Source organism: Strix aluco, chromosome 8, assembly GCF_031877795.1.
Source record: "Strix aluco isolate bStrAlu1 chromosome 8, bStrAlu1.hap1, whole genome shotgun sequence".
Taxonomy (NCBI): Eukaryota; Metazoa; Chordata; class Aves; order Strigiformes; family Strigidae; genus Strix; species Strix aluco.
In genome coordinates, this window is record NC_133938.1 from 16,584,517 (window position 1) to 16,608,892 (window position 24,376).

Here is a 24,376-nt window from a genome sequence, read left to right on the forward strand (position 1 = left end):
TGTATGCCTCATCAGGGCAACAGGTACTAGAGCACATTATATGACTAATTATCCACTAACATAGCATTAATTATCTGCTTTTTCTAGGTTCAAGTCTCTAACGTAAGATTTCCATAAGTACTGGCAGAAGGTAAGTCAGTAAGGAAAATACAATTCATTTTCAGATGTGCTGGGTTTTGGTCCTGTTTACTAGGGAACTGTTTGATTTAGAAAGAGACATTCCAGAAAGCTACCTGTGAAATAGCAGCAAACACTGAAAACACCAGCATCTTACATGTAACAAAGACTGCACACTGTATGGACCAAGAAACTCTGCTAGCAATCAGTTAATGCTGATCACTTCTGCCGTCTGCAGAAGAGCACTTGGATTATCCAGGGCCCCAGAGCACTAAATGACTATCATTGACCCCAATAAGCTCTACACATGAACACTAGGAGAAAAATTGACTCTTCTGTCCTGAGTGGGAGACAGTAATCCTCTGTTCTAGATCACACAATTACCATCTACTTGATAAAAAGACAATTACAGAAAATCTTTGCCAACAGTGTTAAGTCTTGGTTATTGGTAGAAATTGGTAGAAATTTAATTTTTATCCACAAGCTGACAGATGAGGCCACAGCAAGGCATTATTCAGACTGGGATGGGCAGAAGATTCTCTGGCCCAGAGACATTTCAGCAAGAGAGGCATTAAAATTTGCAGAGCCTGGATGAACGGAAACAGACATGAAAACCATCTCTTCTAGACTTCCAACTACAGCCCAAGCAAGACAAAATGGCACTAATTTCCAACAAAAATGTACTCATTATCAGGAAGGCAAATACTAGGCAGGAAAGATTTGAACAGTACATCTTTCCAGACTTCAGTTATCACTGTTCTTACCCAATGGCCAGAAACACTGCTGGAGAAGCTGCAGTTATTAACCTCTCTTTAAACATCCCAGTGGAGAGGCAGAAAATGAAGACAGACCTGTTAAAAAAATAAAAAGTGGTTTTCAACCTACCAAAAAAAGGTGTGAATCCAGCACTGGTTTTTCCCACTCTCCAGTTTCTCAAAGAGAGATGGGGGGGGGAGAGAAAAAAAGAAAAGCTGCCACTCACTCATACAAGGGCAGTATTTCAAATTGCCTTTGCCCATTTGAAACACTTAACAAGGTAGAACTTGCAGAGCCCACTATCAGTAAAGAACATGTACCAAGATCAAGTTCTAGCCAACACATGCTGACTGAAGCGAACATTGTCTGCTACAGACAGCTTTTTTAGGGAGCATATAGCTCCATTCAAAGTGGAGCATCTAATGTAATAGTCCACCCAACCCAGGGCAGTCAGGACCACTGAAAGTCTTCAGAAGTGCCTGGTAACACCTATGCTGTACTATTCTGGAAGTGCTTTAAAGCTACAGAAAGTGCTCTGTTCTCATTGAAAAAAGTTTATAAAGATCAAAAGAGAAAAATATAGTATTTTACAGGTGACATTCCCAAAGCTACCTAGAAAGTCACCTGAACAAACCAACTGCTAGACTCAGTTGTTACATATTTTCTTCCAACTAATGTGTGCTTGAAATAAAAGTAATTAGGCAGGTCAACTCCATAGCATTGTTTTTGCCTGAATTTGTCCTCCAGGTTATGTCAACACAAATATTGTGGGTATAATAGAAAAGACTCACAGCAAAAAAAAAAAAAAAAGAGAATAACCAACTGCTTTTGTTTTTAGTAAAGCTGTTAAAGAAAAGACTGTGATCTATAGATGTTTTGTGTTAAAATTATATACAAGATGGAGAACGGCAATTACTTCGCACTTTTGTGCAGCTTTGTAGTTTTACATAAATCCATTTTAAGGAAATCAATTGTGCCAAGTAGAAATTACAGTCTGAATGCATCACTAAGAGAAAAAAAGTAGTCAAGAAGGGAGGAGTTTATTTAATACTTTTTAACATGGAATTATTTTTTAAAAATTATTTTCATATATTTCTTTTTCTTGTTATCAACAGTTGATTCTGGGCCACTTCCTTTCCTCCTAGAGGTGATTAGCAAACAGAGCTCCCACAGACAATGCTCATGGATCAGCCCTTCTTTAATGTGACAGAAGTTAGGGCAAGAGTACAGACTTCTTCGCAGCTCTCCTCCAGACACATCTTCTGGGCTCTCCTGGCCAGCCAGCTGATGTCACATTAGCAGCTTTTCTTCCCCCAATACCTTAATTGGGTAAGATTAGTTTGTTCACAAGGAGGCAGGTCCAGAGAGCGGGTTTGATGGCAATTTGGAGAATTATTCTTCCCCATATGACTATGCTTTCTTTGCATATATTAGTGGTGAATTTCAACACATAATCATCAATTAATAAGTATCAAGTTGTCATCACTTTGTTGTCTGCAAAAGAAAAAAAAAAATCCACAATTTTGCATTCAGCAAGAAATGCAATACAAAGCATTTACCCATACAAAACCAAACTGAGAGTTTTGATCCTTCTGTTCTGTGCTCTCCCATTTCAACATACAGCTCCAACATCTGCAGTGGGACAATCAAGCAGAAACTGTTATAGTAGCAAAAGCTCTAGATTTTCACTCCAGCTACCAGGCTTGTGCCATCAATTCTCTGCAGCGTATTACAGTAAAGCATATTTATTATGCCTAAGCAGACAAAAATCTCTTATCCTACACGACTTGGATGTGAAACCTGAAGCTGTACCTGGCTGGAGTTCTTACTAACTAGTTGGCTTTCAAGTGACCACAGCAACTGCTGGGATACCTGCCCATCATCATCTCAAATGCTCCTTTTTGGCTATGAGGCTTCCCTCTGCCAGAGTACATCAAAAGTATAAAGTTGCATTTTACAAAAGCCTCAGTATATAAGTAGACAAATATCCTACTGCTAAAATAGGATTTATTACACCAGTTGGGATTGAACCAGTGTTCACATTCAGCTCTATTCCTTCTCCCATAGCCTGGCTTACTTGCACGGTGCCTATGACCATTCTGTGCTCGAGCAGGAACTCTCCTGGACTGCCTCAGGACAGTGACAAGATGCCTCCACTCTCAGTCAGGAATTCAGAGGTGTGTTAGGTTTCCTCAGAAACAGAATTCAAAGAATAGACTTCCAGACCAGCAAGCACCAGGTGAGATGTTCGTCTCTCACCAACACCAGCTGAAAAAGGACCACTAAGACCTCCAAAGGCTTGAGTTTGATGGCAACCAGACACTTACAAGTGTGTTTCCAATATTCTAACAGATGATATTGAACCAGTTTGCCTCACAGACACAGCACAGCTTTGGGATTAAGTGCTGGTCCTGGGCTGAATCACATCCTGTTACTTTCTGCTAGTACCCCCAGCCTAGTGGAAAAGTGTTTTAGAAACAGAAGGCTTGCAAAACCTTAAGAAGCAGAGACTTAGTTTGCTTTTGATTCCTTGGCAGTTCCACGTTATACTCTGCAGTCCTCCCATCAAATTCCACCAGTTTCTGCATGGCAGTTTCATAGGAGCAAAACACTTAAAAGCATTTAAGCTCAGAACGGCCATCCTTGCATCATCAACAAACTAAAGATCTAACACCAAGTAAAGCACAAAAGGAACAGAGTCCAAATATTCCATGAGCTGAATTCTGGACGCTCCAGCATTTGTGAAACAGCACTTTGCAGTGAGAAGCTAACTGGTGTACTTCCAAGAAAAACACTCATTAAAAACACCCTACTGACCTCCTACAGCAGCAGATGAATGGCATGGAAGTCTGTTCTTTTCTGTAAGCAACACTGCCTTGGTCTTTCAGGAATTCATGTAGATCTGTTACTGGAAACCCACTTTGCTGGTATTTCTGAAAGAAAAAGCATTTTATTTACAACACATGAGAAGTTACTGGGTATGAAGTGTTCTAAATTTCCTCTGGAGTGTGATAGCCAAAATCGACTATTTGGTTCATTTGTTCAGTATTGCTTGAGGAAGAGAAAAAAAAAAAAAATCATACAATCCTGTCCTAGAAATACCACATAGGTAGTTGGTGGAAGAAAGCAATCTAAGTGATATAAAATTCATATTGTTCACAGATTCTGTTATATTTTGTTTGCTATCCATAAGACCAAGCAAGTGATGATCTCAGTCATACTGGCATTGATTCTCGTTGTTCACATCAGCTGCTGTGCTCTCTGAGTGCTCTGGGCTCATCTTCCCTATGAACCCCAACGCTGGATTTGAAGGGCCCTAATTGCCATGCTGAGGAAATGCTCTGCAAAACCAGTTCAGCACACTGAAATGGCTCCCCATTGATCCACATAAAGTGTTCAGACAGAAAAGTAACACTAAAACCCTGTGTTGCAGGTCAGACATCCAATAAACTCAGAAGCACAGACAGTTAAGTTGTATTTTGAGATGCTTAGGAAGTGAAGCTCGTGCTCAGTCTGGAAGCTGTGGTTCATGTCACACTAGACTTACTCTGCTGGCCTATTTATCTGACACTAAGACAAGAAAGACAACCTAAAAGGCATGATCCACATTGCCTTCCCACTGGTTACTGCAGCTACCAGGAGCACAAAGGAGAGACAGCTCTAGAGGACAAGAACAAAAGGTAATTACTGAAAACTTCATTTCACTTTCAGCCAGTTTATACTGGAAATGGATGGCACAATTTTAACTTCAACAAGAGGCAGTAGGTCTTTCAGAAGACATTTCCTTTTAAGCACACATTTCCAAGCAGCACATTAAGCAAGGCTGAACACCTAAATGAGTTATCTGCTTGGCCCTTGCCACACTCCTGCCAAGGGGATATTCTGAGATGCCAGCAAACCCTGACCTCAGTTTCTGGTGCCACGAGAAGAAACGTTCGCTCCAAACAAGACTTATCTGGTTCAGTGTAACTATTCTTAAAAATTGACTCTTTCCACTCATCTTTCCACTTACATTTCCATTAGCTGCTACCTTTTGGAAACCAGATAAAGCAACAGAGAATAAGAAACAGGGACACACTAAGGATAATTTTCTAAACCAATTATTGCTTAGTCATTTGGATGACTACCCAGTCATCCTCTCAATTTCACCACAGACTAAGCGAAAAGATTTTAATAGTCTCATCAGTCATCATAACTAACACTAGGTAGTATGGTGTTGAGTGATTAACAAGAATGAATACAAAACTGATTAGAAGTATAATGGGAAGAAAAAACGTTTTACCTTTATGGTATCATAGGAGTCGGTAATGAGTGCAATAAAAAGGCTGAGGATCATGTATATAAACAGACTAATGAAGGAGTACAGATATAACCGACTGAACATCCACACCAGCATGCTCTTCTGCTGGATTTGAGCAAATGTTGCAAACATATCATCACCATTGACCAAAGAAAACAGACATTCAGCCACCGTGTTCAGATCTTCAAACTAGAAAATAACGAGTACAAATTATTAATAGAATTGGAAGATGAATCATCCAGATTAAAGGGAAAAGTGTTATAAAAACAAAAGTAATTTTTAGAATTTTACTCATAGCAGAAGAAAAAATCCAACCCACTCAATCAAATGTTACCAAATTTTCTTCCCTGTACATTCAGGCCAAAACATACATGTCAGTTATAGAACCATGTAGATATATAATCTTGGCTAAGCATTATACATTGACATCAGAAATAAGAAGATTTATAATAAAGAAATAAACTTATGATGCTCAACAGGCAAAACAGGCAGTAACGGACGACCACGGAAAGTTTAAGTTACTGAATTTTAAGCTCTTTGAGACCTGCAAGAAAATACCAGTCTGTTTGCCAAAGCAGGTAGATAAAGCGATTTCACAGAATCTATACAGTAAATCAGCAGCACTATGCTGGGAACAGAAGCCACATCCTCTGGTTAGAGCTCTGCAGAGTTACTGGAGTAGGGGTAATTAATCAATATTGTATTAAAAAGTCAGAGATAACATATAGCCTTCACAGCTGAAATGGTCTAAACTAAATTGGTCTGGTGATAACATCATTTATCTGTCATTCAAAAAACCCTGAGCTGTAGGTAAAAGCTATAGCTGTACTGTGAAGCTAAGTACACCCTGGACAAAAATCAGAGTTTCATTTCAAGAACATCCTCTTAAATTCCTAACTCCATTTCCCCAATCTGAAACATGCCCTGAGGCTAAATTCCATTCAGCAACTAAGTAAGCACACTTTCCACTATCGTTCTGTCCCTCCAAATAACTGGATTTGTTAACAATACTTTATTGGACAATATGAATTAACGCACAGTGTTTTAATGTAGCTGTTATCAATGAAGTAACATGACTACACACACTTGAATTGCAGTCCTATATTGAAAACAGGATGTCAAGAGGCATATGTTTGTAAGGATAACATACTGTTGCACAGAATAGCAGGTCTGGTCTTACCTGTGGCTTATTTTTTTATTATTTTTATTTATTTTTAAAGCCATTATGAGACCCAGCAGCACATTTTCTGAGAAAGGGTGCATGGCATGGGTAACTCTTGAGTAACCCACAAGTTTTGATGCATGGGCACAGAGAGAAACCTACTAAAGATTGCTCATCTATAAACCCCTGGATGGACATTAACATGAAATGCAGGATTCCCACTCCCTCTCTGGCTGTAGTAGAAAGAAAAAAAAACCCCAAATGTATTTCTATGTTTTTGAGCTAAGGCCTTCAGAATTTTTGAATAAGGACCTCTATCCTGTGTACCTGCAGAGCAGGGAAAGCTCTTTCCATTCCTCACCAGGCCCAGCTTACACAGCCCGAGAGCCCTGGGAAGCCAGCCCTGGGCTCCGGCTGCTCTGCGCAGTGCCACGCTGCCTTCCAGTGGGGTCCTGGGGAACTGCCAGAACGGGAAACCCCCACACCACTACAGCTGCTTTCCTTGACATTGATCTGTGGTATTTAGCAAGAGGTAACATTTTCATAAGTAAGCATGTTATTGACTACACTTCCTTTTGCTCAGTTAATTAATGTACTTGCTGCAGGGAAGCTACAACAGTATTTATGCTATGCCATTATAAGCAATTGAGCCTCTAGTATGACTGAGGATCCCACAGCATCCAGCACCCCATGAAATGTACTGTCATCAATTTAGAATATGTGCAGACTGAATACCTACATTTCTCAAAGGAGAGAAATTACATTATGTTAGAGAAATCCGAGCTCTGAGGGTGCAAGAAGCTGTAAGCAAGCATTGCAGCATGTGTCTCTGTTACAATATATACCGTGTGCAACCAGAAATCAAGAATCAGAAGTCATACATTTGTTACTGATTAACAGACATCTAGAACTTATCACAACAGGAATCTGCCTTTTTTCAAACTGTCACATAAAGCATCTGTCAAGGAAAAAAAAAAACCAAACAAGCTTTGCGGGGGTTTTTCGCTTGTGTTTTGGAATATACAAAGCCTTACTGGTACACCACATTTCAGACAAGACGACACAACAGGCACACATTTTGATATCTGCCTTAAAAAAAACCACTAAACAAAACAAAAAACCCTACAACACAGCCACACACAGGAAGTAAAGTAAACAAGACAAGCATTCATCCACCCCTTTATGAGTCAAAATCTAGGAGCTGAAGTTACATAGCACAGGAAAGATTTAGAAAAACAAAGTCAGAGTCGAGGAGATTCCCAGAAATAGCAACAGTGAACTAGTGCCTCTAACCCAACTGAACTGGGATTGCCAGAAGAGGGCGAAAGAGATAACAGACCAATTTACCTCTAGTCCCCAGCCAGACATTGCCTGGATAAACCATCCACTCACCACAAACACAGCCTTGTGTTTGAGGTTACACTGAATTCAAGCACACAGTGAAAGCAAGAATACAGTTATTTTGTTAAACGGAGCAAGTGGCAGGAGGTACACAGGGAATGAGAAACACTCCCATGTTCTTCGTGTTTAAACAAAAACACGAATTTAAGACCTATTTCTGTTGTGATAGCTAGGTACTATACACACACATATATTCACACATTGTTAGACCAGAAAAGAAGTACATACCTTTTCATGATAAGGTCCCAGGACAATCCAACCACAGAAAGTATAGCCAAGATAAATCATCCCAGCACAACAACAAAACCTTAGCACTTTGGGCAGTGACGCCTGCATAGTTAAAATGAGCACCTACATGTCACGGTGGAAGAAAGAAGGGGAAGAAGCCACAAGTTAGAGAGACCTAAAAGCGACAGACATATGCTTTAGTTGTTGAATATTTGATTCCTGCCTTACATTGTAGGTTTGAAAATATCCCAGGTATCTGATGACTCCAACCCAGACAAACAAAGTTGATGTTCCAAGTAAAATGCTGCAGACATCGTAACTTGTGAGGTTCTGAGGGGATCCAAACAAAGCAGGTAGTCAGGTTAAAGCAGTAGGTATGTCAGCTTGACAGCTATTCAAGTTTCAGCAGTTCAAACAAAGCAAGGCAGTACAATACTGAAAGAATGTTGCTACATCACAAAAATCAGACCAAAGTGAAATGCAGTTATTTAGTGAGATCACCCAAATGCAACAGTGCTGCAAATGAAAGCACATCTCTGCTGATATTCTTGTAGTTTTGCATGAAGAACTAAAACCTTTACCTTGGTTACGACAGTTTTAATATTAGATTGAATATCTCCATATTTTTATTTTTAAAAAGGTTAATATATGCTATCGTTAGACAAACAAGCTCTCATTCACTATTTAGTAAAACATGAGCCATCATTTAAATGATAAGTGAGCCTCAGGACTACAGCCCTTTCCATGCTATGTGCATTTACATCTCTGAACTGGTTGCCAGCTGTTCAGAGCCTGAACATTGTTTTTACTACCAGTGAAGTTTATAACCAAGTCTACTTGCATTTTACTTTAGAAGGCTAGAACTGGTTGTAATAAGCACAAGATACCTATCTAGCTCAAGATTTTCTACCCTCATCCCCCCACCTTGTCATACAGCTGGAGGTTCTCAAGTCCTTCTTCTGAAGACCACTCTGGGCATCTGCCCTTTGAGCCTTAGTACACACAAAGCAGGAGCAGCGTTCTACCTACCCTGTGTTTCCCAGAATACAAAGTTTTGTGAACACATGAATTGTTGACATACAGCTCTACTGAAGAAAAAAAAAAAAAAAAAAAAAACAACAAACAGACAAAAAACCCCACCCTGAAGAGCTGCCAGCTGGACAAAACACATTGATTTCAGCAAGCCCAGACTCAGAGGTGAAGGACTAGCAGGTGACATTATCTGTGCCTGTAGTTTGGATGGGCCAGGAAAAAAGTTGTAACAGCCATGTTTCCACTCCCACAAGCCATTAAGACCCCTGTTTTCCAAGGGGATGCCTCTTGGTTTCCCTGTCAATATGTACTACTACTTCTTACAGAAATAACACAACTGAAGTTGTTTGTTGTTTGGGGTTTTTTTGTTGTTAGGAACTGTCTACCCACAGATCCTATACCAGGGATTAGGGAATTTAGCACTGTGGAAATAAGATGTTTAAACAGCTCACATGGTCTTACTGAAAGACTTTGGGGAAAGAAGAATGAAATCAGTTATCAGTCAAACTAGTATTAGGAAATGAAGAAATAAGAGCTAGCAAAAGTAAACAAGATTACTAGTGACTATGATAGCTCACTCTTATTTGTCCCCAAGTTAAAAAGATTTTACACATGGTTGTAACAAGACTAGTATTTTATCTGAAGTATTAAACTCTCACCTTGGCTTTTATTTCCATTTTTAGGATTGACCCAATGATTGTCATCACATCACTGATAATTACCAGGACATACCATCCATTTATGAACTCCAGGCGATCAGCGTGACAGACGTGACGCTTATGTTTCTCCAAGAAGTAGTTCACAAATCTCTATTGACAAGCATTTAGATGTTTAGTTACAGGTCACCTTAGATGAAAAATACATACAGATGTCCCTGCAGTATAGCAATGCTCACGTTTCACATACCCCCTTTTCCTACAGTGTTTGCTGGAATAATAGCTTAAAATTCATTCTCAGTAGCAACAGAAATAGGAATAAAGATTGGTTTAGGCCAGTGAAAACCAACTTTCCACAGAACAGCTGACTTCATAACCAATCCCCACTAGCCTAACTATGGCTTGTTATCCCCTTTTTAGCCCTCTTCACAAAAGTTTCTATCCACCTCCAACAGAGCAAGGCCACCCAACTAAAGGAGTGAGAGAATAACTCAAATACAACTATAAGGCAAGATCTCTTATTTCCAGTAGAGCTGACAATATCACTTCCCACACGCAACACTACCTATCTGCTTTCACTTGCTCTTTTTGCTCATGAATAAATGCTGATGTCCCTATTCCTGACAGCAGTTTGACAATGCCTTTGCTGAACTGTTGTCCTCTTCACCCTTGTCTTGTTTACAAGCTACAAAAAGGGTATCTTGAACAAGATAAACAAGTATCTGTGCTTTCATATCCTACCTATCCTGAACTATTCTTCCAACTACGATAAGCCACATGCTTGCAAAGTTTGTATCAATTAATGGTTATAAGCTGGCACATCTCAGGCCCAGCTTGTGTTTCTGCATCAGTATTTGAACCAGAAGAGCCAAGTCTGCTTACATGAAGCTTGCAAGCAGCTTGAGATGAAGTTGGACAGGGATAGTCGCAGTCTGCAAAGGAGGGTGAGCAGGGAAGAAGGTGCAGCAGATGGTGATCAGCAATTGTGGAAGGAGAAGGATAGACGAACTGAAAAAGAGCAGTTTCAGCCCCAGAAAGATCAAAAAATCCAGCCAGAGTTAGACCGTGCTTTACATTTTCTCCAGTTAGAGCTGGCTTTGAGGGATGTTCATTAAAGCATTAATTTATGACAAGACTCCTATGGGAATTCTGCTCTGAAGCCAGGGAAGGAAGAATTCATGTTTTGAAGGTGCAGGATGTGTTGGCTGTTAGCAGCACAAAGACTCAGAAGTCTTCTTGCATAAAATCCTGGACAAAATTAAGTCCTGGACAAAAAAAAAGAAGAGTCTCCTCCTTTTGCCCTCAAGAGGTAGAACAGAATACTTTGTATTACAGCACTACACAAACAGAAGTAAAAACCCATTCAGCTAGCAACTCTGCATCAGACCTCTACACATCCTTTCTAGAGGCAGAGATACAGTAAGAGGAACATCCTGCAACAGATATACTGCCCAATATTTCAAAACATATCACTTGACTAGCAGTAAACCAGACACAGACAAAATAAGCATTGAGATTATGAGCACTGTACTTACTTTTTGTAGTCTCAAGGCAAGAACAATGGATCGTGTGCAGAGGATGAGAGAAGCAAAGCAACTTAAAATGACAAATCCATCGAAGATTAGAATATACTGAGTGTTTTTCTGGAGAACTGTAAAGGGTCATAGAAAAAAAGTAGAGTTAGTCTTTTCACATCTCTCTGAGCACAAATTGCTGCTAAGTGTCATTGTACACTCTCACCCCATAAATAGATGGGTTATAAGAAATACTCTCTCTGCAACTATGGAGACTGGGTCACAAGAGTGAAAAGCATGTTCAAGTTCTTCAAAATAAAACAAAAAATGGTATATTAATACAAGTGTCCCCTTTTTGCACTAAGGTCACCTGTACACCTGTACTCCAACAGTATTACAACTACATGGGGTAAAAGAAATGCAGACTTTGGTCCATACTAACATTATTAGACTAAAACCAAACAAGAAATCCCACCTCACTTCTCATTCAATGACCTGCAATCGGAAGCTTATTTGACTTTCTGTACTGTATTCTTTTCATCCACAGGTTTAGAAACCATCATGCGAATCCACATCAGGTGTCTTCCTTGGCTTACTCATACCAATTGATGAAAAGGATGGGGAACGTCTTGCTAGACAGACTGTTACAGAGCAGAGGAAATGATGGGAGGAAATGTGTAACACTGCTATCATGCAAACACACATGCACCATACTTACCAGAGCCAAATATGTGCCAGTCTTTACATTCTTGAATATCAGTATCACTATCAAAATAGATTTTGATTTTTCCACTGTGGGCTCTATTATTGAAAGTTATCTGGAAACACAAGAGTATATCAGAAACAAGACTAATGAAATTTCATTCCATAAAAAAAGCTTGCTAAGTGCTTTGACGTAGTATGCATTAATATTTGTTGGTCAGGTAAGCTTTAAGGAAGCTGTCACCATAAGTGTTGGCGTAGACATAATTTGAGAACATGTCACGTATAGCATAAAAAGCAGTATTCCAAGAAGCCAAACTCCAAGTTTAACCTTCAGAAGAATAAAAATTACTCATCTCCTTCTCAGGTTATGAATTTACCAGCTAGAATATAATACAAAATAATATTGTCCCATGACAACACCACGTCAGCAACCTTTGGGAAGGAGGGGTAAGGGCCAAGACATGCTCAATTGCTTTTCACTTGCAGTCTAAATATAAGGATGATATCTACCTCTTAGCTTAAGCTCTTATTATATATACAGTGTTGGAAGTGCCATACCCCATATTTACTTACAGTGTTTTGAAATACATAGCAGTCAGGCAATTCACGGGCATGGATTGTCTGTAAAGCAATGCCTTTCAGCTTGAAGGAGATTTCAACCTGTATAAGCCTGAATGTTTTAAAAAGTGCATAAATATATGAATACACATAAAAATACATACATACACAAAGCAAGGAAATTGCACAACTCAGAATTCACCATATTTACATGAAAGCAGAAGTTAAAAATAAAAAATTCACACCACAGCTTTACCTGTAAAATTCAAGATTGAAAAAAGAGGAGTTCAGCTTCAGTTCAGCCTTCTTACCAGCTAGCTCCTGTGGCTTAAAAAAGATGCATTCTGGGAGGAGAAAAGGAAAAACTGTAATCTTAAATGCTTCACATAAAAAGCAGCATAAAACTGAGATAACAGATGGACACGACACGACAATATGATGACATGACAATCTATGACACAACAAAAACAACAACAGAAAACCACAAACCCACCCACAACCCACTAATGACAGCAGTTGAAAAGAGCTTCCTATAGTCTACACAGTTGCCATTTCTAGGCAGGTACTACAAACCAAGAAGGAAATAGGCAAAAGGCATGTTAATGTTTCTATGATTGCCATGCAAAAAGTTATTGGTTTTACACTTTACTGATTTAGCATTAGACTATAAGTACTCCACAGCAAGACGTTTTCAGTACAATACTATACCTGTTTCAGTAGAAACATCTATGTTCAGTGTATCATTGGAAGGAAGCATCATGACTTTCTTGTACTGTTGTTTACAGATTTTTAAACCTGATCCTTCATGTTCATAACCAAGAGTCCCCAGGGATATGTTCTTTAATTGCATGTACTAGTTTAAAAATAAAACAGAAGCAGAAGTTACACAGGTAGTAGTCTTTCTTGCATTAGATAGTAACTTGCAATCTCAAAGTTATGTGTATCAAATATAGCTTTTTACATAAAAAAACAAAAGCCAAAAATCTTTACTTTCACATAAAATTCAGAGTGGATATCTCATGGGAAGCTAAGACGGCTGCTGGCCACTCACAAGCAGTGACTGGCATCCTGGTGATACAGTGACTGGAAGCCCCGTACCTACTGGGCTGCCTGCAAATGATTACCCATGTGCCAGACAGCAAGCCAGCAGCTTTTGATTAGATGCCTGGCAGTGACTTCAATGCAGTATTGCTACTACCACACATGGTCCAGGGATATCTTATGTATTTATCTCATGAAGGTGTTAGTTTTCACAACACTTGAAACCTAATTGCTTTACATACAATCCAAGTCATGGTTCTTATGAAATCCACCCCAAGAGTAAAACCAAAGTTGCTCCCTGTGTGACCATAGAAGAGGGAAGCCACGCATTCTCTATAAAACCAGCAATCAAGGAACATACACAGAGTTCAGGCAGCCTCCAAAAGTGATGTAACCTGCCTGCTTTACACAAGCACAGAAGCAAATGGAAACATGCCTGTGATGAAGGCACTGTCTTTTTCCACTTACTCTAAATACAGTACAAGTCACCTTCACACATAAGATATGCTTGAAAGCAAGGACTAGAAGTGGAAGCAAATAAAGCTATGCCAAGCCAAGCATCATCCATACATGGATCAGCCCTGAGCACCACCGAAGAACTCTATTCAAGGCCAGTCCTCTCCTCACTTGCCTTCCACATGTCCTTGGTGTCTGCTGGAAGCAAGATATATCCTCTGATCCTTGGAGTCACACCTTCTAGTCCTGCACAAGCGAGGCAATCCCCTGGGGCAAAGCTCTCCCTGTTCTTGACTCCTGGACAGCTGAGGAGATCAATGACTAACCTTGAACAACAGCTGCCTGCCAGCTCAGCTTAGCACCACCTAGCATTGTCCAAGAGATGTCATATAAACCCCTGGCCCTTCGAGGAAGAAGGCATAAACATCTAGTAATTCATTACTTTTTATTATCACCTCACCTACTGGTAATGCTCAGGGCAGCATACAGCACTGGTCCTTTCTGAAGGAAGCATTTAGCTCCCAGGAAGCCTGAAGTAAATAAATGTGGGAAGTCAGATAAGGCTTCCCATTCCTTAAAAAACCCTGTTCAGCTGGCTTTGATACAGATTAGACCCTCTTCCCCTTAAACACAGATTTTGTTATTATGCATCATTTAGTGTCATCCTATTTCCTCCTTCCTATGGGCATTAGACCACTAGCCCAATGCGTGGGGTACAAAGACCCAGTGGTCATAACCAACCACATGCTCTATGTCCAAAAAAACTGCAACAGGAACATTTCCATCCAAAGCTTTGCCTTGCAATGCTGCTTTGACTCGTCACAGCTGAGACTGCAACAGGATTAGACAACCTGGGAGAAAAGCACGGTCTCCATACCCTGTCAGAATGTTATCTTAAAGTAAACTAAGGAAGCCAAGTCTGACTAAGGCAGGTCAAGTGAGTGGAAACAGTAGTTAGTCACAACTCCACATCCCTCTGAGGACATCTCCAGACCACTGCATCTAACAGCTGGTGCTCTGTCCACGTGTGCTTTCAGGCTCTGCCCTCCTGACAGCGTAACATGTGTCTCTGGGTTACTCACATGCCACTTTCAAACATCACTACAAAACAGTAAGAGCAAAAATCCCGCTTACACATTTCTAAGCAGCCTCAGACAGAGCAGCCAGCAAAACATACTGGTCCTCCAGACTCTGCCACAGGCAGGGTATAAGCATAACAACTCCACACGGCTTCTTTGTAATAGAAGCTTCGAAACTGGACCCAGGAGAGGAATAAGGAAAAGCTGTATACTCTTCCAAGTGGAAAGTATGTTCAGTTTTGGGGGTTTTTTGAGAGTGTGAAAATATCACAGTGGCACATTATACAAAGTCTAAAATTCCATTTTTACAACTCCAGTTTTGTTGTGCATTATTACCATCTTCTGTAATATCACATCCTTCTGCCTGCCCCACCCCTGCAACCCCCCACAAACCACACATTTCAAAATAAAGCTAAAAACAAAAAAACAGAACCTATGGCTTCTAGCTGCCCATCTCAAGACAAAAAAGCAATGCTTTTTGCTTAGGAGCCAGCTGGCTTTTCTCTTCCTAGAAGGCATTCTTTAAAAAACAAACAAAAAACACCCCCAAAAAGCAACACCAGTCATAACGTTCACCTGCAGGCACACATTTTTAAGTCTCATGTGATAAAAATAGCCTCAGGAACACCACAGAATTCTAAAGAACCCTGATTACACAAGTTTAAACCTCCTTAAAGGATATGTCTACATTTATACAACATAGACATTTTATGAAGTGACCTTTTTCTGATGCCTCTATCACACATTGGCTGATTCTTGAGGATAGAAAGCTATTATTTCTCTACTGTCTTCTATCTGGGCTTCACTTCAGCCTTAGTGCCTACAAAAGAAGGAAAGGGAGACAAAGCAAGCAAGGAAGAAAAAAAAGCACAGTTTATAGCAGAAGTAGTGGCAATATTGAGAGTTCAAAGGAAGACTGAGAAAACTACTTCAACACTCATTTAACACACCAGGAGTGAGAGTCTTGGCCTTGTCCAGCACAGCAGAGATCATTTTCCTCCCACGATTGTAAAGGGGACTGTTCTTTAAAATACCATCCCTAACCAAAGCAAGTGCCCCTACATTCCTGGAAGTACCATCTTCCCCATTTTGAGGCCTCTGGCACTCACTACAAAGCTGCAATTCAGCATAGCTGTAAGCAAAAATTTTTTTTAATACCATGCATAGGTATATTCAGACCCATAGCTCTTCAAAGTAAGACCTAAACAAAGGTTCCAGTTCATGCAAGGTGACTGATCTTCAAACTTTTTGGATTTCAGTACTATGCACTGAGTAAAATTTTGGTTTAGATTTGTCTCCAAGAGACAAAAATATAGACATCTACACATGAAATTCAGGATGCCCCACCTACGCTGATATATCAAAACTGAAATCCAAAATGGTGACAGAAAACCAAAACCTTAGAATGTTTACAGCTATAGCTTTGGCTTTGACCACTGTTCATTATAAACACACACACTTACCTGATTAATAATATAAAAAATGCTATCATAAGCATCCTGTTGTGTATATATACTGCAGCTGTAGTCATCTTCATCAACTCCAGAATAGCCTTTCAGGAAGAGGTGTTTAAAAGCAACAGTGTTTTCCTCTTTGAATGAGACCACCAACTGGTTGCTCAAACCAAAAAAAATAAGCTGACAAGAGAAAAAAAACAAATTTGGATTTTTTAAACACTGGTCAAGCAGCAACCTTTTGAAAACAGCTTTGAATTATAATAAATACAAAACAGAAACATGCCTGTTGCTGTAACTCTGCTACAATAGGAGCAAAGAATCTGTTAACTAATGCCATAAGAGTACTGAAGTCAAGGCTACCACATGCAGGGTAAGAGAAACGGAAATCAAAGCCTCCCACTGATTCTAGAACTTGCAGTGCAACAGCCAACAGGCAGCTAGATCACTGCCACCTTTCACACATCCTGGACCAACAACTCTAACTGGAATTTGCCAAAACTTTTGTTGAGGATGCAAAGGGCAGACAAGCTAACCTACAAGCGCAGCCTGCCAACCCAGAAATACCCTGCTTTGCTACGGGACAAATCCCTGTACCTTCTTCCTACCTCTGGCATAGCACAAGATTAGAGCAAACCTATGTGGGACCACACAGCAACAAAAAGCACCACCTGCCTGACCCAGGTGCTGGTTAAGGAGGCTATAATACAAAGCAGCAGCAGACAGCAGAGTTACTACTCAGGATTTGTGTTGCCCTACCATATGGATGCTCCCATTGCCACCACCATCAAGGAGAACAAAAATGGAGCCTAGAAGCTGAAAAAAATCAAGCAACAGGAGTTTCTTCACAAGCATAGTAGTAGAAGGATATCCCAAGCCCCAAATAGCTAACTCTTCATGCTAGCTTTAAACTGCTTACTAATAGCAAATGTGAAACTGTCTCAGTACTGCATGGAGTTTCCAAGCCCCACAAGAAACTGGTAGAATGTGGAAGTAGTAAGAGTGAGAAACTGCAACCAGAAGAACTGTGAACTTAGAAACCCCCCAAAGCAAACAGGCATGCTCCACTAACATCCAAATTCCTTCATTCAAAACAATGGAAGTTGGAAAGCACACCTATTTTTTTCCCCCTTCACTGGTATACATAATCTTTTGTCCTAGACAGTAATTGCTTAGATCTGGGCCAGGCTAAAAGAATACATGCAGCAGGGCTATTTAGAGCAAAGCTGTCTGGTTGTACAGCAAAGTCATAGCCAGGTCAGAGAGATGGGGATGTCAGCTCTGCTGGGTGTACACAGTCTTCAGATTAAGAACTGAATCTTCATACTTCTAGTTTTAAATCAACTATTTATATCTTCAGTTGACTGAAAAAAAAAAAAAATCCAAAACAAAAAAACCCACGGAGTGCTACAAGTAAATCTGCAGCACTCTAGTTAGTACCTCTAAAAAACCAGGGATCTTCCAGCTGCCATACAGAGAAATAAAACACACTCAGCAGGGTTTCCTCAGGGGACTCCCTAGGGGATTTCAGCACAGCACTGGAATAAAACTTACTCCACGTTCTGGGACAGAAGCCTCTTCTGCTTTTCAGTCAGGCACAGATACCCACAGACACCCCAGCTGCTGCTGTGGTATCCTGACTAACAGGCTGGCATCAGGCAGAAGCAGCTAAAAGGAGGCTTAACTTATTCCTAGGTTGTCTTTCAAGGGTCTTGCCCTCACTCTGAAATACAGAGAGGTCACACATTTACTACTGGCTCACCTTCCTGCAGAGCAGCAACATATTTTCCTTCAGAAACTATTTTCCTTCTCTTGCCAACTACCTGCGATCTGAGCAAGACTCAGGACTTACAAAAAAAAATCTTAAGCAGCAATCCAGAAAAATCTTGTGGCCTTTGAAAGCCAAGCAGCAGAGCAGCCCTTCTGCTCACAAAGGATGGTGGGTGACTAGGACAGCAGACAAGTGACTCTCCAAGAATTTAAGTCAGTAGGTTAGGATAGATTGGAAGTACTGAAACCTTTTCAGAGCCATGTGAAGTTTTGTTTTGTCTCATTACTCACACAAGGTTACTGCCCTGTCTTCAAAGAGAGTTCAATAACCCACATCTGAGGTGCAGCTGCCAGTAAAGAGGGGGCAACCGGTCCTCTTAGCTTGTGCTGTGCTCACACTGCCCAGCCTCTCTGCCCCCCTCACACCTTAATGCGCTCCCTGTTCTCAGCAGGTCCAGCACTACAGGCAGCAATTGTGCCAGCACCAGTGTAAATAGCCTACTTCAGCTAGCCTTGCCTAGCCAGGCTGATCGCTGCATCTTGCTCCCACCTGCAGACAGAGCTCTGTCAGGACTCCGGCATGGCCGCAGCAGAGGCTGGACTCTCTGCCAAGCGGGGCCAGAGAGCCTGCCACGTCCTTCCAGTGGGGACACGAAGAGCGAGAGCAGTCAATAAAACACAGGGACACATAAGCTGGGGTTACACTTCATTCTAGCAGGCAAGTCAAACACAAACCTGGAATCCTTCAACTCAGCATGTTTTTAGGAATTGTGTATTTAGCCATACTTGCAAAGTGTCAGATGTCAGTCCTGCATTTCAAAGGTCCAGAAAAATAATTTCTACTTATACATGTGTCCTATTATGCTTACCTGGACCTCCAGTCACCATTTCTTAGTGGACTGTAAACTAACCAACTACATTGCGATACCAATGCAGTTTAAAAAGCACCCTCTTCTTGGACTCTACCTTTCTAAGTACCTGACTTTTTGAAATGCATCATTTGATGACAGAAGTAAGGGGCACATCCCATTCCTGTAGCCCAGTCATCCCCATCATCACCAGAGACTCTAGCATTTTCACATTGAACATGTACATTTCAAATTACTGACTAGATTTCAAGAAATACCACTTTTGAAACAGTCCAGTGAAACTATAATCTATGAATGTAACAGGAAGGAGAACACAGAGCAGTACTGGGACAGCAAGCCTGAAGACAGCGTGTGATTTAGTGGGAAGAGTAATTTGCTTTAAAGTGTTCTTAAAAACAGCAAATTACCTAGTGAAATACTGCCCCAAAATCTCCTGGAGGCTTTTGTACTTTAGTTTATGTTATTCTTCCCCCCTGACACACCTTTCATAGTATTTTTTCTTTCTGGACTGAAGCACGAAGTTCAAGTCAGTAACAAATATCCAGGTATGGCAAAGGCCCAGAACCACAGACCTGCTTCTCCTGCACATCACTGCTATGCTTTCTAAGAGTAAAAACAGAGGAAGGATTACCTGTGTAGTAACCATCAGTATCTTCAAAATCTGCAAAGCCAGTTTCCATGGTATCTGACGTCTTGCTCTGTATTTTTCACATGGGTTCATGAAGTAAAACTTCAAATCCTCTTTCAGAGCCGTCTCTTTTAGATCTAAATCTGACTGAGCCATCATATTTCTGCCATAAATAATACATTGATTAGAAACCAACAGAACGCCTTAGCAGACAACTTCCTCATATTGCAGTTTCACCTCAGATCACCACATGACATAAAAGGTCTGTAACCGTTTTCTGTTTGTCTTACAGCAAAATGCAAGAAATATTTCCCTAAGATCACATAATTAAAAATCATTCAATCACATTAGATCATTGAAACACAACATTTACACAACTATTTCTCAGGAAATAGGCATTAAATAAGAGGATCTGTAACAGCAATAGCAAGTCTATGTTTATCTCTTTCTTGAAACTAAATATTTGAAACAGAGGCCACTGTTAACACACTTCTCTGAATAACCCAAATTCTAGCACCAGAAAAAGGTATCTTAAAGACTAAACAACCAGAGCAGGCTTCACAGCATGCTTCTGTTATGAACATGCAGCTTATAAGGGCTAAACTCATAGGCATTTATTTATTTAAATATCTGGCCATGTTAAAATCAGAGGAACAAGCACAGAGGACTGTTGTTGTTAAGTGTCTTAAATCACTTTAAGTTTCTCCTCAGCTGAACAGGACATTGAAAACTTTCCCCTTCTCCTAATCTTTTTAACCCCATTTTCCAGTACTGTAGTTGTCAGAAATTTCCCACTTCACAAAGATCAGAACCAAACTTACAATTTTTTTTCTCCCTCCATATTAAGGTAGAGCAATCATATCTGAAACTGGCTACATAAGCTGATTATCAGTCCCATGTACCATCCAGAAAATTACTCCCCACGTTCCAAATTTTATAAAGGATAACTTTTTCTCTCAAGGTCAAAACTGAAAGCATCGATTCCAAGTTTTCAGATGCATTCTTACTTCTTTTGTCCTCATCTGTCTGAAGTGTACAGGTATTTAAGCCCAAACTGCAGACCACAAAGCACATCTGATTTGCTAGAACCAGCTATCTCACAAGAAGAGACATGAGAGTTAAAAAACATGGCAAAGTCAACACTGCAGTGTTTCCTCATAAGTGAAAAAACAAAAAAATCTATTTTAACATTAGAAGCTCAAAGGTTATCTTTATTACACAGCCTTAAATCAATCATTCATGAAGATGATGGAAGCTAGGCTGATGGTGGTTTTGAGACAGAAAAACCACAGGGAAGTTTTTAAGAAAAAGAAAGTGTAGAGTACATCCCTATTTAAATTTATAATAAAAACATACTGGACTAGTTTTAATAATATTTAAGACGTAAAAACATTTTAAAATGTAAACACATCTGACAGAAAAACATGATAATTATAGCTGTGAGTATTGTCTAAGGGAACAGGTACATATATACGTCAAACCTGCACTGACACCTAAAGTCATCGCTGCTCCTGTATCAGCTTCTCTTGAACGGGCAGAAGCATTTGTGTAGGTACACGATGAACAAGACCCAACCCAGAGTACAAGTCATAGGAGTAGGTGGGAAAGAAAGAGGAAAAGGAGCAGGTTTAAGCTGGATCTGGTCGAGATTTAAAGCATGAAAGTATGACATAAGAACCACTCCAACACCTCAGAAAAATCCTCTCCTAAGCTTCCAATACAAGCATATCAAAAGTGACAGATCTTCAAAATCAAACAGCAAACTTTATAACAAACACTATTTCCTTTGATATCCAAATGCATACCATGGAAGACACTGTGTTTTTTTCCAAAGCTGTCTTTAAAGCCCTTACAGCTCTTCTAAAAACTTAGTATTGACTAACAACAATACTTTCACTTTGACACAACCCTCACTTAATTCCACTGACTGGGGATTAGTTTCACTGACGCCTTTAGCTTCGTTAGCTGCAGAAATTGTGAGCAGGAAATTCAGCCAGGAAAAGCAACATACTTTTTCAGCTTAAGAGGAAGAGATGACACTCAAGCCCATATCACTGTTGAGCTTTGTCTTCCAATAGAGAACAGGCATTGTCTGATGTAGTATTTAAGAAATAATTCATTTGGCAATAGGTGAAATACAGCAATTGTTTTCTAATCCATTCATTTCTAGGATAGATTCAAAATAACGTCCAAATAAACTGCATTAAATCTGCAGAACTAGAAGCTTCAACCAAAGCATTAAAAAAGTTAAAAAGCTCTGAGTGATTAACAGTGACTTACTGCATTTAAAACCATCTAGTTCTACCGAATTATTTATTAGCCTAATAATCTAAAAATAATCCAAGAAAAGCACCTAGCTCAAGACAGAGTAATAAAGCAATTCCATTCAGACACAGGAGTGTAATTAAACACCGCTCAATAGGTTTCCATGGTATGATTTGTAAAGACACAACCACGTTTTGTGAATGAAGACTAACTCTACTATGCATGTTTAAATGTACATCTAAGTGTCACTAAGTGTCGTGTTTCACAAATCATAATTGTTACTAATTCAATTCTAAGAGCTGCATTACTATACCCACCATTGCGATGCTGTATCTGGTAGGACAATCTGTTGTTCGGTTAATGGTTTGTAGTGAGGCACTTTAAAGCTCAGTATTCAAAAAAGAGGTTTCAAGAGTAATGACTACAATTTACAGTTACCTACTTAGGAAACACGCTTTTAACACGTAGCTCTTCACCTAGCAGAAAGAACACTGAATCAAGTGGCTAAAAAGCTATAGAACACAGATTCACTTTTTTTTTTTTTAATGAGTAAGTCACTACAGGAGCAACACTAACAGTGTCAATCAGCGCTCCGCATCAGGAACGTTTACCTACTTGAGCTCTACACCGTCAAGAGGCGTTAACGAGACTGACCTGGTGTTGGGGCGCACAAAAGAGAAAGAAAAAAAAAAAAAAAAATCACCGAGTTGAGTTCTCCATATCAGGCTGGGCAACCCCCAGCTTCACCTTCATGCTCTTAATAACTAAGTTCGCAACTCGCCCAGCGGAGGCCATCGCCCGGCACTTCTCGGGAAAGGGAACTCTTAAGAAATTGAGCAGAAAAACCACCCACCCTCCTTTTACAGCGCTGCCGCCGTTACCCACCGCTGAGCCGCCGCCGCAGGAGGGGCGGCACCGGCCCCGCTGCCCCGAGCGGGGGCACACGGCGGCTCCCCGCCACCGCCGCCACACCGGCGACACGGCGCGACACGCGGGGAAGCGCTGGCGCTGCGGGACACAGCCCCCCGGGCGGTGAGGCGGGGGGCACCCACCTGGCGCGGCAAACCCCCAGGCGGGAGCCCGAGTGACGACCGCGCCGGCCGCGGCCCCGAGCGCCGCCGCGCTACGCTCCCGGGCAGCCCCGCCGCCGGCCGCCCCCGTTATCGCGGTCCCACACGGCCGCCGCGCCCCGAGCGGCGCCCCGGGGCGCTTCGCTCCACCCCACCTCCGCAGCCGCTGGCGAAGGGGCGCCGCGACCTCCTCCCCGCCGCGCCGGGCGGCGCGACCCGAGCGGGCAGCGCCCCGGCCCCGTCCCGCCCCGCTCACCCGCTGACGGCGGCCCGTCCGCCGGGCAGGTACTTGAGGGAGATCTCCATGGCGCCGCGGGGCTCGGCCGCTGCCCGGGCAGGGCTCGGGCAGGGCTCCGGCAGCCCTCGGCGGGGGGGACGGGGGGAGCCGGCGCCGCGCCCCGAGCGGCCTGGGCCGGGCCGCGCCGCGGAGCCCCGTCCCACCGGCGAGCCCCGGGCCGCGCCCCGCCGGTCCCGCGCCGCCTTTATGGGGTCCCGGAGGGAGGAGGGCGCCCCGCCGCCCACGTGCCCGCGGCCGCCCGGCCAGGAGCCGCCTCCGCCGGCGCTGCGGCCCGTGGCGAGCGAGCTCAGGCCCGGTGGTTGCCGTCGCAGGCGAGGAGACGGCCCACGGGGAAGGGCTGGGGTTCGGTTAGCTGCTACGGAGCTGGTGGCTTCGCAGCTGCCAGGTACCGAGTTCCGCAGAGGATGTGGTTTAATGTGCCGGCGCTAGAGCAGGGTGTTCAAAGCAGAACGCAGCCTTGGGAGAGGCTCGTACGGCAGAACCCGTGAGCTCCCCACCTGCCCGCGGAGCAGGGCGGGCAGTGCAGGGCTCCTGCACCGCGCTCTCAGACGATGCTGTGGTTAGTCACGCTGTTTAAGGGAGAAGAAGGAACAAGAGCCCAGACAAACAGCTATGTGCAGTTACTCAAAATTAGCTGCAAGAGCATTATGCCAGCTCATGCATGGAAGTTTTCTTAAGAAGCATCTGGTATTAGCTACTGCCTCGGGCAGGAAGATGCTCCCAACAGATGCAATCACAGGTCTGGTCTTTTACAGCAGCATCTGGTTTTACCCCCAATCTGCCAGAGATAAATTATGCCTTTACACATTTGTTTCCTTGGAAAGGTATGAGCATATCTAGATTTGTTTTCTTCCTCCTTTGCATGCACAGTTTACCTTCCCCTGAGAATATGCTTTGATTCAACATGGAAACTGGTACTTAGAAACAAGGATGGCTCCCACCTCTCTCTTCCTCTCAGTGTACCTTCATTCTGTTAAGAGATCTGAGCTCTGCTGAAAACAAGTTCTCACTACCGGA

The 24,376-nt window shown here is 41.8% G+C and overlaps 1 protein-coding gene across 3 annotated transcripts; it reads right to left on the reverse strand.

Annotated features, from left to right (window-relative positions):
• Window positions 1–1,894: 1,894 nt before the first annotated feature.
• MCOLN2 (mucolipin TRP cation channel 2) lies at window positions 1,895–23,482 on the reverse strand. Of its 3 annotated transcripts, XM_074832404.1 has the most exons (15): window positions 23,318–23,482; window positions 19,730–19,889; window positions 16,469–16,642; window positions 13,138–13,282; window positions 12,686–12,773; window positions 12,445–12,541; window positions 11,885–11,984; window positions 11,188–11,303; window positions 10,535–10,660; window positions 9,656–9,805; window positions 8,193–8,294; window positions 7,965–8,087; window positions 5,156–5,362; window positions 3,691–3,806; window positions 1,895–2,367 (listed from the first exon to the last, which is right to left on the reverse strand). In XM_074832404.1, the coding sequence occupies exons 1-15, from the start codon at window positions 23,365–23,367 to the stop codon at window positions 2,331–2,333; spliced, it is 1,791 nt and encodes a 596-aa protein (XP_074688505.1). In that variant the 5' UTR covers window positions 23,368–23,482; the 3' UTR covers window positions 1,895–2,330. The 3 variants fall into 3 exon arrangements, with proteins under 3 accessions (XP_074688505.1, XP_074688506.1, XP_074688507.1); XM_074832405.1 differs by lacking the exon at window positions 10,535–10,660; XM_074832406.1 differs by lacking the exons at window positions 16,469–16,642; window positions 19,730–19,889; window positions 23,318–23,482 and adding an exon at window positions 15,726–15,816.
• Between the last annotated feature and the right edge of the window lie 894 nt (window positions 23,483–24,376).